This window comes from Mustela nivalis (genome assembly GCF_964662115.1).
Source record: "Mustela nivalis genome assembly, chromosome: 4".
Taxonomy (NCBI): Eukaryota; Metazoa; Chordata; class Mammalia; order Carnivora; family Mustelidae; genus Mustela; species Mustela nivalis.
In genome coordinates, this window is record NC_139023.1 from 148,355,662 (window position 1) to 148,372,609 (window position 16,948).

At 42.6% G+C, this 16,948-nt stretch overlaps 1 protein-coding gene across 2 annotated transcripts in view; it reads right to left on the reverse strand.

Annotated features, from left to right (window-relative positions):
- Positions 1 to 514: 514 nt before the first annotated feature.
- The window catches only part of CCDC25 (coiled-coil domain containing 25), a 41,310-nt gene continuing 24,876 nt past the window's right edge, over positions 515 to 16,948 (reverse strand). For both annotated transcript variants that reach the window (XM_082726846.1, XM_082726847.1), the window contains 4 exons: positions 15,827 to 15,930; positions 15,416 to 15,618; positions 8,996 to 9,041; positions 515 to 3,964 (listed from right to left, as the gene is read on the reverse strand). In XM_082726846.1, the coding sequence (XP_082582972.1) occupies positions 3,935 to 3,964; positions 8,996 to 9,041; positions 15,416 to 15,618; positions 15,827 to 15,930 (383 nt within the window). In that variant the 3' untranslated portion in view covers positions 515 to 3,934. The remainder of the gene's footprint in view (positions 3,965 to 8,995; positions 9,042 to 15,415; positions 15,619 to 15,826; positions 15,931 to 16,948) is intronic.

Genomic DNA, 16,948 nt, shown 5'->3' on the forward strand with positions numbered 1-16,948 from the left:
GGGTCATGGGATCGAGCCCTGCGTTGGGCTCCTTACTCAGTGGGGAGTCTGCTTCTCCCTCTTCCTCTGCCCCTCCCCCTACCTGTGCTCTTTTTCTCTCTCTCAAATAAATAAATAAAATCTTAAAAAGAAAAAAAAGAAGGCATACCATTCCAGCAAGTCTTCAGAAGTACAGCCTCATCCTGGTCAAAATCTCAGCAGAACCCCCAGGAATTCTGGAAGGTCAGATATCAAGCTGTAAACTGCCAATACTAACACTTAAACATCATGGCCCTTGGGCTCCAGGCTTTTTGCTTCTCTTCCTGGAATTCTTGGGCAGTCTTCCCTTCACCCTAATTTGCTCTTTTCCTCCTGCTAAGAAGCAAAACTGACTGTTTGAAGAGCATCATTTTAGGCAGCCAAGAACCTCCTTCTTCCTACTTGCCTAAAAGAAGTATGCACATCCCATCAGTGAGACAGAGGCTTGGGGAAGCAACGTGAAAAGTAAAATCACCCCCCCCACACACACACTTGATTCTACTCAAAACTATAAGCTTTTATTGTATTTTACATATCATTCATCCAGGACACGATGAATATGCAGTTGGCATCTTCTTGTTTGTGAAATGACACAGTGCGCATAAAGCCTCCTTAAGTGTGCTGGGCCCGGGTGGGCAGAAGCTGGAATGGAGCCCTGCTTGGGCGCTGGCAGCGGCCTCATTTCTGAACCATTACACTTACTGGATGGAGTTAGATGGGTTGAGACTGACACTGAGCTTGGTATTTCAGTTTCTAATTTTACACTTTGGATTGTAAGACAGTTTGATTGTTTTATAGTCTACTTTAAAATCAAAAGGTTGCCCACTCACTTTACCATCATTTTGAGTATGGGATTTGTTATTCACCAAGCTGTATTTGCAATCAAACAGAGACAAAGCAGGCTTCAGTATCACAGTTCAGGAAAAACTGGGTTCTATTTCCCTGTCCGGCACACTGTTCCCCAGAATCTGTTCCCACCCAGAGAACAAGGGCTTTGCCTCTCAGATGCAGAGGCAGTAGGGAGAGCTCTGGTCTCCAGCTGGAGGCTACAGCTGAATTCTTTCTCCTCCTACTCTGTGTACGCCTGACACCTTCCTTCCTCAGTGGGGAGACTACTGGCACTGAGTAGTTAAAAGGCTCACCGATAGCCGTGTTTTGAGAAAGTGTTAAAAATAAAACAACAGGGGCACCTGGGTGGCTCAGTGGGTTGGGGCCTCTGCTTTCAGCTTGGGCCCTGGTCCCAGAGTCCTGGGATGGGGCCCCGTGTCAGGCTCTCTGCTTGGCAGGGGGCCTGCTTCCCCCTCTCTCTCTCTCTCTGCCTGCTTGTGATCTCTGCCTGTCAGGTAAATAAATAAAATCTTTAAAACAAAACAACAAAATAAACAGGAGCTACTGAGAGGGTTCAACCGAAGCTTGTTGCCTATTCTGCTAATAACCACATCTTCCAGACTTAGGGAAGCTTCCCAACATGTGTTTCAGCACCGGCACTGTGACTGAGCTGCCTTGCCCAAAGACTGTGACCCCAGATCCACAAAGGCCGTTAAGAAATGAATTCTAAATCTGTGAGAATAAAAGAGCCGAGCTTGTGAAGCCAATTAAATAATGTGACCCTCACCAGCATGCCGCTTGGAGCAGGGCAAAGAGACACAGGTAAAAAGACACACCCTTAGGATGCACAGATTTGATCAAGGGCACAGCTCATAAAAATAATGACCTGGAACTTTCCTATAGGAAGTTTAGCGAACACACCACTAGCAAGAAATGAGAGGGCTTCAGTGCCAGCAGCGTGACCTGTCAGCTCCGAGCCAACATCCTCAAAAGAAAAGGTCCTTGTCCTTTCTGGGATCATGGACGCTGGGGAAAAGACTGCCCCCTACCCAGAGGCAGGGGAGATCAGCACAGAGCAGCTCTGGAAGTTCAGAGAGCTAGGAAATTGATCCAGGACAATTCAGAGGAGAGGCTTTGACACTTTAAACCAGTGTGAGGTAAGAATGAGGACAGGTTTAAAATTTGGACCCCAGGATCTCACACATTACACCAAATATAGATGTCTGCTTCAAAAGCTCTAATTCTTCCTGCTGTAACGGGGGGTACACAGGAGTCCTTCAGAAGCACTGGCAGGCTAAGGTGATATGGTGAGGCCCATTCTAGATGTTGGCCACAGTGTGCAACGAGTACCTGAGGTGCCGAACTGGAGCCCTACTAGCTCCCACAGAGGGTGGGAAAGGGCTTCCACCTCGGCCCTGTGGTGGGCATGTGGGGGAGAGACACAGGGGCAGCGAGGGAGGAAGAGGGTACCCTTCTAGAAGCTGCCATGTTGAGCCTCAGATGGACAAGTTTCTCTTACAGTCAGAGCACCCCAAAACCAGCATGGAGATGGGGATAACAAGCAAATTCTGAGAGTTCATATATTAATATCCTTCCAAATTAAAAAAACGGTTTTTTATTTTTACATTTCTAAAATCACAAAACTCCAGGCTGAATGTTATCAGACACACGTACACGTGTGCGTGCACATGCACACATACACACAAACAATCTCTGATTTCTGGAGTCATCTCCCATACCCTCTCTCAAAATCTGGCTGAGTTACGCCTCAGGGAAATTTTCCAGTTCAACCCTACACTCCGACTTGGGATAAATAGAAACACTGAATTACCCACAGCTCCAAAGTGCTCTAACAGGGTAACTTTTGCTGAGTTGGAATACAATTAACAAGAAAAAAGCTGCATGTGGAGTTCTGGGTGTGGTTAAAATGTGAATTTGTATGCCTCCTGACCCATAGGCTTTGCTCTCCTCCCCTCTCGCTGTTTTGTTTTGTCTCTTCCTACCAGGACGGCAACAAAAACACACCTTCTATTCAGAATCCCACTGGAGAGTAGGTAGTTCAGATGAGCAGTCCTGTTACATATTAAGTTACTGGGCCTACAACTGAGAAATCTGAACTCTGAGGATACAACTCAAAGTCAATATTAACTCAAGGTAAATAAACAAATTACTTAGCTGGCCCCTGAAATGCTTCGCTGTCTCTAAAATCATAACCCCAACACAGGACTTCTGCCTTCTGCTGTATCCCAAAACAAAAATCAGGTAACCTGACATCCTCAAAATGATTCAGATCATGCCGTCCTATTTCTCCCCTCAGCACTGAGAAATGACTCCAGAGCCTGGAAGTTGTCACGTATGTGGTCTGGGTGACTTGGTGCTTAGGTAAACAGTGCCACGTGCCTGACCTTGACTAACACAGACTACGTCTCTAAGCATGATGGTAACTGGGGGGAGGCCCTTGCTCAAAGAAAGTATGCGGAAGGTAGAAGCCAGGATGAGGGGAGAGCTGAGGACAACGCTGCTAACACACTCATACAACATTGTGACAGGAGTACTGAAGCCATCAGTCTTCTGAAAATGTCACTATCACCTTCGAAACGCACAAGCTTTTTTGTTCTAGGCCCCTTCAGGGCCAAGGGCAACACTTGCATATACTGCTCACCGATACATTCTTCTTAACAGAAGTGAAGCTATTTTAAGAATATGAAAAAGCTTTTCAAGACATCTGTTTTCAGGGACACACCAGAGTAACAAATACTTCTCAGGGCTGGTTTGTTCTAAAGTCTATCCTGAGAACGAGGGCAGCCAACTTTCATGAGGTACCAAGACAGGTTTCAGCAAAAATATTTTCACTTTCCTAAAGTTATATGCCGTTTTTCAAGTCCAAATATATTATAAATATCTGATCCTTTTCCGTCAGCAAAGAAGGAAACTTTTTTTTTAAGACGCCAACGTTGGTAATATTTGTGTAGAATGAAGGTAGGATTTTAGTTGTGTTTTTTTTTTATATATAACACCAAACACAGATGAAATCAAACCGTCTGCAACTGTCCCAAAATTCACATCTTTCAAAGGTCCTTTCCTCCATTCACATGAATTCATCTGAATCATTGCCATCCTGCAGGGAACAAAAAAGTGCAACTGTAAAAGCCTTCAACATAAACTACTTAAATTTTAAAAACTATCTTTTTTTTTTTTTTTTTAAGAATTTATTTATTTGCCAGAGAGAGAGAGTACACACAAGCAGGCAGAGAGGCAGAGGCAGAGAGAGAAGCAGACTCCCCGCCTAGCAAGGAGCCCGGTGCGGGACTCGATCCCAGGACTCCGGGACCACGACCCGAGCCGAAGACAGCTGCTCAACAAACTGAGCCACACAGGTGTCCCTAAAAACTATCTTAAGTAACAAGCTTCCTGATGTGTAACTGCAAAGTTCAGAAAATAAAAGTAAAAAGTAACATCATTAAGTTCACTCACCAGTTCTCTACCTTAAAGTAGGAGTCGTTTAGACGAGCTGGATTTCTATGGTGTCATTATATGGCCTGAGTTACATAGCCACAAGTGACCAACAGTTTCTAAGTTATGAAGTAAAGGCCCACCCAACCTAGGATAGGACGGAACAGGTGTGACGAAAACAAAATGGGATTGCTTTAACAACAACAGCAAATTACGAATCCAAACAGATCCTGCCTCATATCCTTTGCCAATGATGCTGCCAATAGGCAAACACATTTTTGGCCTAGACGCCATTATTCTGAGCCCCGAGGCTGTCACAAGATGGATTTTTTTTTTTTTAATAGGAAAAATGATTAGGAAGTCATGGGCTAGGTACTAAATTAGGTGGCTTGCCAAGTTTTTGATTAAAAAACCTTAAATGATGGTATACATTTGAAAGGCCCTTGTTTTATTGTGTGGCTTATAGACATGTCCTAAAGACCAAGGACAAGAGTAAAGCCTGACTCCTTTTTGATCTGTTGCATACCCTGAGAAAACTGCTCTGGATGCCACCATTCATTAAGTATCTAAGTTTGGGACATTTGCTTGAAAACGTCACAACCTTAACATATTACTTGCTGCAGCTTCTCCTTCCCCCGGGCCTGATACCTGAGCTGTGAGAGAAGGGGAGGGCTCAGGCTTCCTCCAGGTGTATATTCTCTACTCCCCCTTATTACCTCTTATTAAAGAAGGGCAAGGAAACAGGAAATACAGGCAGGAAACACTGGTTTCTGAGGCCCGTTCTGATCTCGAGTTTCATTCGGTAGTTCTCTCTGTGCTTCTCATCAATGAGTACAACAACCCGAGGCCATGGCAAAAAATGCCTTAAATAATTGTATGAAGAGCAAACTCATGTTGGCATTCTATGCACAAACTGGAACTGTGACTACCTTAGTTAGTGTCCTACGCTGAAATCACAGCATTAGAGATGTTCGAAGAGTAACCATCTATCTTGGAAGGTCCATATTAGATTCCGAACACTGAGGTGGAAAAATGCTCTAAGAAAATTTGGGTTGGTGACAATGAAAATGTGTCACTCCCAATAAAGGCTGTGAGTCAGATTTGCAGAGTATCTGTCCCATGTGTCTGAGGATCTGTATTTGGGGATTACAGTAACTTTTAAATATACATCTGAGATCTAAGACTTTATTTGGACAATTTAATTTTTTTTAGAGAGAATGAGAGAAATGGTGTGTACGAATGGGGCAGGGGATGGGGAGGGCAGAGGGAGATGGGGGAGAGAGAATCCCAAGCAGGCTCCAGTGCGGAGTCAAACGTGGGTTCAATCCCACCACCCTGAGGTCATGAGTTGAGCCAAAATCAGGAGTCGGACGCTTGAACAACTGAATGACCCAGGTGCCTCTATTTGGCCAATTTTTATATTTAAGATTCCCTTTAAGAGTCAATATTGGGGCGCCTGGGTGGCTCAGTGGTTAAGCCTCTGCCTTTGGCTCAGGTCATGATCTCAGTGTCCTGGGATCGAGCCCCGCATTGGGCTCTCTGCTCGATGGGGAGCCTGCTTCCCCCCTTCTCTCTGCCTGCCTCTCTGCCTACTTGTGATCTCTGTCTGTCAAATAAATAAATAAAATCTTAAAAAAAAAAAGAGTCAATATGTTTTTCAATATAGCAAATAGATTTCCTGTCATCCACCTATAAAGTGATAAATAAACTGAATTGAAAGGAACCGTTCGCTGGATACCAAATTTAAAAGATTAGGAAGAAATTACAGATTGACAAGAATTATACTAAATAGGAGAGCAAGAGCTCAAAATTAAAATCAACTTCAGAGTGGAGACTATTTTTTCCTGATGAATTTACATAAGCCACATGAAAACTCAAGTCCTATTTTACATAAACACAAAGCTTTAACTAAAGACTAACCGCAGCCAAACTGGATCACAAAAGGTCTGTATTCCCGCAAGAGGGTTACAAGGAGAATGGAAACCTCTTCTTCAGCAGTACTGGGGGAAAGATCTAAGAGTCCTTCCACTACAAGGCAGAATAAAAACACCCAATGCAAAACTTCCCTGGAAACACAAATCTGATTGAAACCTGGAGCTCAGCTCAGGGACAGGGGAGCAAACAGACAGGAATGGCAGAGCAGTTAGGAGTCCTTTGGTTTATAAATCCGCCTCACTAATCCTGGAGCTTTTAACATAGGCCCCACTACTCAGATCATGTCTGTATATATATGTATATTTGTGTGTGTGTGTGTATTAATTCCAGAATATCCAAAATTTAATAATCCACAGTTATGGAAATGAAAATGCCTAAGGTTAACATAATACAGGTGCCAGATTTCTGCAGGAAAGTAGTCTCTAAATCACAGAAAATTTTTAAGCAACAATAACCGTGACAAAGACAATGGGCTGAGGGTATGTTAAAGACTTCTGTTTAACTGTTTAGCTGTTTTAAGGGTTCCAAGAAATCTAAGAGTAGTTTCCAGAAGGTATTAAATATATCTCATCCTCATTAATACAGAAAGTCTGTGGGAAAAAAGCAATTAAGGACTATATTGATGAGAAGCAACAATGACCATTTATATTCAGAGACTAAGAAACAACTTTCACATATATATGCCCTTGTTTGAATTTTAGCGCAGACCCAGGAAGTCATTAGGTCTCCCTTCCACTGCTGCTGAATACTCCCTCAGAGAGGTTAAATTATTTTATTAGGCTTATCCACTTAGTAAATGACAGCTTAGGGCTCTAACCTTCAAGTTCAAGGCTGTATTTAATTACATAATGCTACTCTTGTATTTTTCAGAAATAAATTACAAAGCTACAGCTGTGACTCATAAAAGAACCCCGTAAATTTAGTTCTTCACAGAGACAGGAGTAAGAATATTGTTCTTACTCATTTTTAGAAGGATACTGAGATATGAATAAGGTATAAAATACTACTAACAAACCCAACTGGTGAACTAAATATGCGGTTTGACTCATTGACCTTTAAGAGATCTTAAATTCTGCTGTTTCTAAGCATCAAAGGAAGTAGTGTTTAATATTATTTTCTGTGATGGTGGAAATGTTCTATTTCTGTGCTGTCCAATATGGTGACCACTAGTAACATGTGGCTAGTATGACCGAGAAACTGAGTTTTTAAAGTACATTTTAATTTTCTATTTTAAAATTTTAATTGAATTTAAATGGTAACATGTAACTAGTGCCTAGTATCCTGAACAATAAGATCTCAAGCATACATAGTTGACCTGTGAACAACATGGGTTTGAACCACACAGGTCTACTTCTACACAGACCTTTTTCAATAAATATAGCTCAGGGCCATAAAAGTATTTTCTTCTCCCTATCACTTTATGGTCTTTTCTTCTGGTTTACTTTATTTTTTATTTTATTTTTATTTTTTAAAGATTTTATTTATTTATTTGACAGACAGAGAACACAAGTAGACAGAGGCAGGCAAATAGAGAGGAAGGGAAGCAGGCCCCCTGCTGAGCAGAGAGCCCAATGTGGGACTCGATTCCAGGACCCTGAGATCATGACCTGAGCCGAAGGCAGCGGCTTAACCCACTGAGCCATCCAGGCGCCCTCTTCTGGTTTACTTTATTGTGTGACTATGGTACGAGATACATATGACATACAAAATATGTGTGTCAACTATTTATGTTATGGGTAAGGCTTCTGATCAATAGTAGGATACCAGCAGTTAAGTTCTAGGAGAGTCAAAAGTTACATGCAGGGGCACCTGGGTGGCTCAGTGGGTTAAGCCGCTGCCTTCGGCTCAGGTCATGATCTCGGGGTCCTGGGATTGAGTCCCGCATCGGGCTCTCTGCTCAGGAGGGAGCCTGCTTCCTCCTCTCTCTCTCTCTGTCTGCCTCTCTGCCTACTTGTGATCTCTCTCTGTCAAATAAATAAATAAAATCTCAAAAAAAAAAAAAGTTACATGCAGATTTTCAACTGTGTAGGTGAGCTGGTGTCCCTAACCCCCTTACTATTCAAGAGTCAACTGTATTTGTAAACTATAAAATATGCAACATAACAAATATATCCACCCAGTTTCGATTTTCTGCAGCCTGGTTTAAGTGATAGCTAAACTGAGCTATCTCCAGCCACTTCCAAATAAATTCTGGTAACAGAGTAGTCATGGACAGTAAGTCCCTGACATAGTTCCAATAAAATCATTAGCTGCTGATGCTAAGAAAATTCTTTCAGTACTATAATCTGGATCTCCATTTCTCTTTATCTGAGGTCCTGAGGAACATGAAATCAACCAATGTTGTCACCTAGACTGCAGGAAAGACCCTGGGGTTAATATTTTCATTTTGTTTTTTAATTGAAGGTAAGGATTTTGTTTTCAGATGTTAATATAGAAACCACAATCACATTAATGTAGAATATTAATAAGGGCCCTTCTGGCAGCTACAACTAGGAAAGAGGGAAATGAGCAGGAAAGTTCCGAAACAGACCTGGACATCATAAAGAGTGCAACGATCTCTTTCGTGAGGTGACCTACTTAAAAACACATTGCCCCGCTTTCCCTTTTGCTCCAGGGAAGAGGGGCAATGCCCAATAGAATGCCCCTGAGTTGCCAAGTCATGTCAAGCCATCAGCAACACGTGACTCAGTACTGGCTAGTCACCCGATTATTAAAAATTCTTTATTAAGGCACAACACTGAAACAAATAACTTGAACATACCTGATTTGAAGACATATTCTCAACTTTCATTAGTGATGAATAGCTCCTAGAAGAAAACAACACATTTAAAATAAGGTCATCCAGGGGGTGCCTGGGCGGTTCAGTCAATTAAGTGTCCTAACTCTTGATTTCAGCTCAGGTCATGATCTCAGGGTGGTGAGATCAACCCCCAAGTCAGCTGGGTGTGGAGCTTGCTTCCGATTCTCTCTCCTCCTCCCCGCTTCTCTAAAAATAAAATAAAATACAATAGCGCTATCCAGTCAGCGAGTATTTCATGAACATTCACCATGTATCCCGCACTGCTGAGGGTCTTTCAGAGGAAAATATGATCCCTCACCTCAAGGAGAATGCAACAAAAAAAGGGTAGGTATCTTCGAACAGTAAATAAAATGTGCACAGCACTTTATAATTTACAGAGTGCTCCAGCCAATCTAGCTTCAAATCTTACAATTTTATCTACAAAATTACTTCTCCCCGGTCCATTTCTCCCCATCTTCACGACACCCCTGTATTCCAAGCTACCATCATCTGTCATGTGGCAATCTGCCATAGTTTCCTAACCAGCCTAGTTACCCCCACCTGGATCCCCTTCCCTCCAGGTCAGTAAAATGAGCTTTCCAAAACACAAAACTTATCATACAACCCCCTGGTTAAAAGTCTTGATAACCTCACGAACGTCTGACGAGACAAACATGACCAACAGGCCCTGTGTTCATGGGCACTTCGATCCATGCATTCCCTCACTCCTGCGTTCCACACATTTGGGCCTGCCTTTCAGGCCCTGTGTTTTGCCTTGCTCCCTCCCATATAGTCTTTGCACACCTAGTTCCTTCTGCTTAGAGCCCTCTTGCCACTCAATCCCCTTTTAACCAGAAAGCATTGTTCTGATCTTAGCTCAAGCATCACTGTATCAGAGAAGCCAAATTCAGTTATTTATAAATCCATAATACATTAACCAATCACTCACTGCATATGCAAAGCACCGGGTCACACATAAGAGATACAAAGATGCATATCAGTGCCTCTTTGAAGAAGCTTATCATTAAAATGGAGAGCTACAGCACACAGGACAGTATAGAAAGCAGCAGTGCTCACATGTGAGAGAGAAACAAAAGAAGGTACAATTAAAGCAGTCAATTCTACACTGGACTATATCATCTTTTAAATTAATGGTCTTGCTGTTGCCTCTTCTACATGTTGCCACTAAACTCATCCTATGGGTCTCCTACTTCCTAATATCCTAGGACACCTATAATGGTTCCTTATCACTTACAACCTGAAATTCTGTACTATGCAAAACCTTCTAAAATCACTCTCTGCTGTGCCTATTTTTTAAATTCTTTTATTTGCCTATATGACTTCGACTCTGGCCTAGCCAACCTGCTCCTTTCTTGCCTTACAGGCAGCACAGTGTGGACCTCAGGACTCTAGACTTGAGTTAGAATTCCTGCTTTGTCACTTAATAGCTATAATTTTCCAAACATTGACCACCTTGCTAAAGTCATCTTTGTCCCCAAATCAAGTGCAGGTTACTGTTCAAACTGATGATCCATTCACCTGTGACTAACCATTTCACCTGGGTCTTGTACTTGTCTGACTTTGAGTACCCGAGCCTTGGATTCAAATTCGACCTCCCAGACTCCCAGTTTTTAAAATGGGACTGTAGCCACAGTCCCTACCTTTTTCTTTTCTGATCTGTTACTCAACTTATCCTCTATTAACTGCCTTTCTCTATTATTTCCTCTGGTTTTAATAACCACATGGTAAAGCTTGACTTTGATATTGATGTTATAACACCACAAAGCCCAAATAAGAGAATATAAGGCTGAAAGAGACTGGCGAACTTTCATTTGCAGGCAACCATGCATTCCACTGCAGAGATGAAACAACACTACTAGGACACACCGAAGGGAGCCAGCGATGCTCTTCCCCAGCACCTGCCAACAGATGATGGTGTCTACTAGAAGACTCACGGGTAATCTGCCTAAAGGATTTCTCCAAATGCCTGCTCTCTCAAACCAAATGTAGAATGAGTAGAAGCCATTCTGCTTCTCTCACTCTCAAGGTCACATCTAAGACACCGACTACTCTGAAAGCCTGTGTTGAGTCTCTGCTGTCATCTCAGCTTGCTCAATGTATGGCTTATGGTGTAGTGGTCACAGAAAGGAAGGAACCTGTGAGGAGGCTTCTTTCTTACACCATACCCTACACAAAGATTCTCTAACCCCAAGCCCCATGAGCTTCTAGGCTCAGGAGGCATGTGTCCAAGGAGCTAACGAGTAAGATGGGTAAGTGAGAATATGCAAAGTCTAAGGAAGGGGAAATTTTTCAAATGGTTTGGATGAAGAAAATAAATGGTGAGCAGAGGGTGTTAAGATAGTGCCCTCCCAACAACCCAAATATTGCTAAAACCCGTCTAAGAGGATGATCTTTATGTAGACCTATTCACATGATCAGACCATTCCAGGTTCTGCATGCTCAGTATAAGGAGTATAGGCTCATCAGCAAGAAGAAGATGGAGTTCTGTCTCCAGAGGCTACCGCTCTCCACGGCAGAGCAGGAAGTCATGCCTCCCACAGGGTGGGCTGGGCTTTGTTCACTGCTGAGCTGGGGCTGGACAGGATCCAGACTAGAACTTGGAGAACTTGGAGCTGTATAATGGCAATTCCATCCAGTGCTTCTCCAGGTAGACATTAGAAAGGAGAAGCTTATTGCCATTCTTGTTCAACAAGTTGAGAAGAGAAAGGGGACAAGAATCTTAATGGCTTTCGACTTGGAGGGAAGTGGGCTATCTCCGGATATGAGGCTGTTGAGTATTTCTTTGCTGCAATCATCTGCAAGCATTGGGGAGAACTTCTGGGAGAAGAATATCCCTTGGTTTCTCTGCAGAATCCCCTACAGACTCTCAGTTTCTTAGGCAATTGCAGCAACTAAAGTGGACATTCCCTACCAGATGGTCGAAATAAAAGAACCATCTGCCAGTGAAAGCTCATGAAATTTTCATTGTCAGAAAGCTAAGGGAAGGATGGAAGGGGAATGTCAGACAGCCAAGGGAAAGACTTGAGGATGAGATGATTCTGTAGGCCCACCACTAGAGCTCCTGAGTGGAAGAGTCAACGGTAGAAACTCAGGTCATGGATAAAGCACTATAACGTATAAAAACAGATTCTAAAGCAGGTCAGAAGCTTAGAGCTTGTGGCTGGAACTTCACAGAAGCTGCAGGGCACAGCATGCAAACAGGCAGGGGCTTGGTGGGTCGCTGTGTTGGTTCCCCCGCACAGCAGCCCTGCCTCACATCCTCCCAGCCTCGGCAGTTTGGAGAAGTAAGTCACTGTGGTAGCACAGGTTTCATGGGAACAAATATATCAGTCGTTTTTCGCCTTCTCAGAGCCACAACCATTCATTAAAAAAGAAAGCATCAGGGACAAAACTGTGTAGAAAAACATGGACTAGAAAAGTGATTTCCCCATTTCGTTCACTTACACTTTCCTTTTGATAAATACGGGCCAGAGCAATATATGATAAAAATCTGTGTCTGAGAAAACAAATGGAAAAATTACAGGTGACAAGGGACAGCTTAGAATATGGGACTGGTTAGATAAATTTGCTTTTGAGGCAAAAATTTCATTCAACAACAATGAGAATTTTTTTCCCCTCAACTTATGTAAGTATTTTATGGGTTGTTGATACTATGAAAGAAAACTTGGGAGATATGAACATTGTGTCTTAAACTAATAAAATCAAACACACAAAATCCCCTAAATTTTACTAGTACCCAGCTTGACTTGAAACAAAAATGATATACATTTCAAGATAAATTCCCATATCTAGAAATTTCTTGATTCATATGCAATAAATTTTACTTTAAAGCTGAATAAACTGATCAGAGGCAGAAGAGAGTGGTAATAGCATGTTGTGAGCTTGAGAATCAGAAAGACTAGCTATGTGACTTTGGGCAAGTTATTTAACTGCTTGTCAGGCTCAATTTCCTCTTCTAAAAATGCAAGTAATAACAACATTTGCCTCATATCCGTTATTGTTAGGGTTCAATGAGATAATGGAGCTAAACATAGTACAGCGTTTGGCAGATGACAAGGGTCCCAAAATGTTAGCCATTCTTTCTCAAGTTTTCAGGTAAATTAAGTGATATTATATTCCTAACATATTATGTTTCTAAACAAAATTGTTAGATTTAGAAAGGATACCAGCAGGTGTGTTTTCAATCTTTTCCCCCCTTCACATGAAAAACAAAAATGAATAAGCTGCTCTCAATCCCACACATTTTACTGCGCTGATTGAGCTGATAATTTTTCTTTCATTCACGAAACAAAGCAGACTCCCAATCTAGGTCAAACCCAATCTGTGCATTTGTTTGTCTCGTGTCAGCATATTATAACTCAGGATAACACTTCTGGAGTTCTCCATTTGAGTATTATGTTTTAATTGAAGTCACTTATCCCACTTAAGCAGAACCCCCAAAAGGGGCACATGTAGGCAGATAACTAAGAAATACCAGTACTTGATCATTATACCTACGCCAGGACCCAATACTCTTTCTAATCATCCAGTGTATTGCAAAGAAACCGAGTCAGGACATGGCAAGACAGCTCATTTTGATCCTATACCTTTTGCAGAGGCACAGCAGTATCCTTTCTTCCCCCCTTTCTTTTTGGTATACTTAACACAAATGATATCTATGGAGAACCGTGGGAAAATCCAGAAATCCTGTGAGTAGAACGTGTAGGATTAAATTCCCTCTTTGACAAAGCAAACCCAGTAGTCCCTTTAAGTATAAACTATACATCAATTATCAATAAGTATAAACTATACATCAATTATAGATTTAGAGTGGTGGGCAGAATAATGATCCCACCTGTAAATGTTCACATCCCATCCCCAGAACCTGCAAAAATGTTGCCTGGCATATTATCTGGCAACTACAGATGTGGTTGGGTTAAAGATCCTGGATGCAGAGGCAATGGATTGTCTGGGTGGGCCCAATGTCATCACACTGGTCCTCAACAGTAGAGAAGGCTGTACTCAGAGATAGGGCTGTGACTGTGGGGGTATGTTTCAGAGATGCCATGTGGCCGGCTTTGAAGATGGAGGAAGGGGCCACAAGCCACAGAATGTGGGTGGCCTCTAGGAGCTGGAAAAGGAAAAAGAGTCTTCCCTAGAGCTCCAGAAAGGAACACAGCCCTGTTGAACCTTGGTATTAGCCCACTGAGAACCATGTTGGACTTCTAACATATGAATGGATGGAACTATAAGATAAGAAATCTCTTTTATTTGAAGCCACTGAATTTGTGATAATTTGTTACTGTAGCCACAGAAAACTAAAAAAGTCAGTATTCTCATACACTAGAATTTTAGGACCCAAGCTATATTTTAACTACTCATCATTTTATTTATTTTTATTTGTTTACTTTTTAAAGATTTTATAACTTATTTTATTAGGTAAGCTCCACACCCAACATTGGGATTGAACTCAACCCCAAGATCAAGAGTCACATGCTCTACTGACTGAGCCAGCCAGGCACCCCCTACTATTTATCACTTTAAAATGTAGCGCTTTGGAGTAGGCCCATTATATTAATCACTTCCAACTTTCAGAATGTTTTTCTTTCTTTAAAAAAAAAAAAGGGTTTTAAAAACAGATTTCTTTTTTAAAAAGATTTTATTTATTTATTTGACAGAGAGAGATCACAAGTAGGCAGAGAAGCAGGCAGAGACAGAAAGCCTGACATGGGGCTTGATCCCAGGACCCTGAGACCATGACCTGAGCCGAAGGCGATGGCTTAACCCACTGAGCCACCCAGGAGCCCCTAAAAACAGATTTTAAGAAATACTAGCATTGGGGCACCTGGGTGGCTCCATGGGGTAAGTGTTTGCCTTCAGCTCAGGTCATGATCCCAGGGTCCAGTGATGGAGCCACATCTCAGGTTCCCTGCTCAGCTGGTGGCCTGTTTCTCCCTCTCCCCTCTGGCTCTCAACACACTCACCCTACCACCCTTGCTTGTGCTCTCTCTCAAATAAACAAATAAAATCTTAAAAAAAAAAAAAAAATTACTAGCATTGGTCTTCAGAGCTAAGACCATCTTATTCAAATACCACAGTGAGCCAATGTTAAACCCTTAATATAGCATCTTTTCTTTTCCTGAAGATTTTTACAAACCGAACTCTAAAGATAACCCATGACAGTTTATCTAAGAATAAAATTAGCTCTTTTTATTTCACACACACTCATATCCTGCCCCTATAAAAGGGAGTCATTTGACTAATGTATCAGCATAACTGCCCTTCCTGGGAGAACATCTGTCCCGCCCTCCACTGGTCTAACCTTCCTATGGTCTGGTCCCTGATGAAAATTAGCGGTGATGAATCTCCTCGGTTAACACCAATACTGCAGCTCTGACATACCTAAGCTCGTCCATTTCCCGCTTCTTCTTCATCTCTTCCTTCTCTCTCCTTTTCATTTCCTGAATTTGGGCTTTTTTCTCATTCCTCTCTTCTCGGTCTCTGCATTCCTTCTCTGCGGCGAGATCTGGGAACCGCTCCATTTTGGTCTTTTCTAATCTGTTCAGGATCTCATTCACTTTCTTCTCCACAGTCACGATTTTCACCTTTGAGGGAGATTTGGGGGGCGGGGAATAAAATGGAATCTTTATTGTAGGTTCCCCCCAGAACAGAAGCGACATTTTCGAGGAGCCGAGCAACCCAGCTGAAAGGGATCCAGAAGGCAGACGTCATGCAGAGCCTTCAACAACCAAGGCAGGAGCCTGCAAAGCCTGGACTCCACCCCGCCCCCCTCTGGCGGTGTGCAACACTTACATCCCTTTGCCTGTGAAAGCCTATCTGTCCCACATCCATGTCGGCGGTTTTCTTCAGGTTAGACCACGGTGTATATACCACATTCACGTTGTTCATCTTGCAGCCTGCCAAGAGAGACTGTCTTCAACATGCAGGCCGGAGGATACTGAGCAATGCGCTCCCTCACCCACTGGCTAATGACCCAAGTCCAAAAAAGGGAAAGGCAGCGTGAACAGCTATAGAGGGATTCAATCCACCAAATACTTTTATCTTCAACGCACGCACAAGAGGTAAATGGTAAAGGTGACCACCACGACTCAAGCAGAACTATTATGAAGAAAAGCAGGGGTCTGTGGCTCAGCTTCAGGGACTTCTGAGACTCCCAAATACTGAATGCAAAATTTAGGATACGCATTTTTAAAAAGAGAAATGGACCAAACAGGTTTCCCTCAGATTCCCAATGGAGTCCTTGATTCAGCAAAGGCTGAACATTGAGATAAAAAACCATGGTTTCAAGAGACGCCCCTGGCGCCCCCGGCACCAACACAAACTGGCTGTGTCCCCTAAAGAGCATGCCCACGGCTCCCGGAATCTCAGTTGAAACAGGAGGCGACTGGACTAGCAGAGTTGTTTGTTTGTTTCTCTTCACAGTGGCCCCCCTCTTTTACCAAAGAAAACGTATCAAAGGAATAAAAGCAGAGATGCTCTGGATGAAAGGGGTGCTGGGTACCCCATACCCCACTCATTCCTCCTACCACCTCCACCTCACATTTCCCCTCTGCCCAGGACTGCTTCTCAGGCAACTTGAAGAACCTCAGTTTAGTCACTGGTTCAGCACTCTTTAAGGCCCTCTTCAGTATATTACAGAGTTTATTAAATCACCATATATAGTGGAGAAAACTGGTGCCCAACTGCTTAAGTGATCAAAATTAACCTCATCAAAAATGGAGCAAAATAGTACCATGTGCCTCCCGACTGTAACACACAAGATTTCACTTATGTGGTATTCCTGACTCAAGTGGAAGTATCAGACCAACACATATTACAGGATATCCTACAAGTGGTTTCCATTCAAAGGGTCAACATCTTGAAAGATAAATAAGTGTCTTTAGAAGCAGGAAAAAATATACAGTGGAAAAAGAC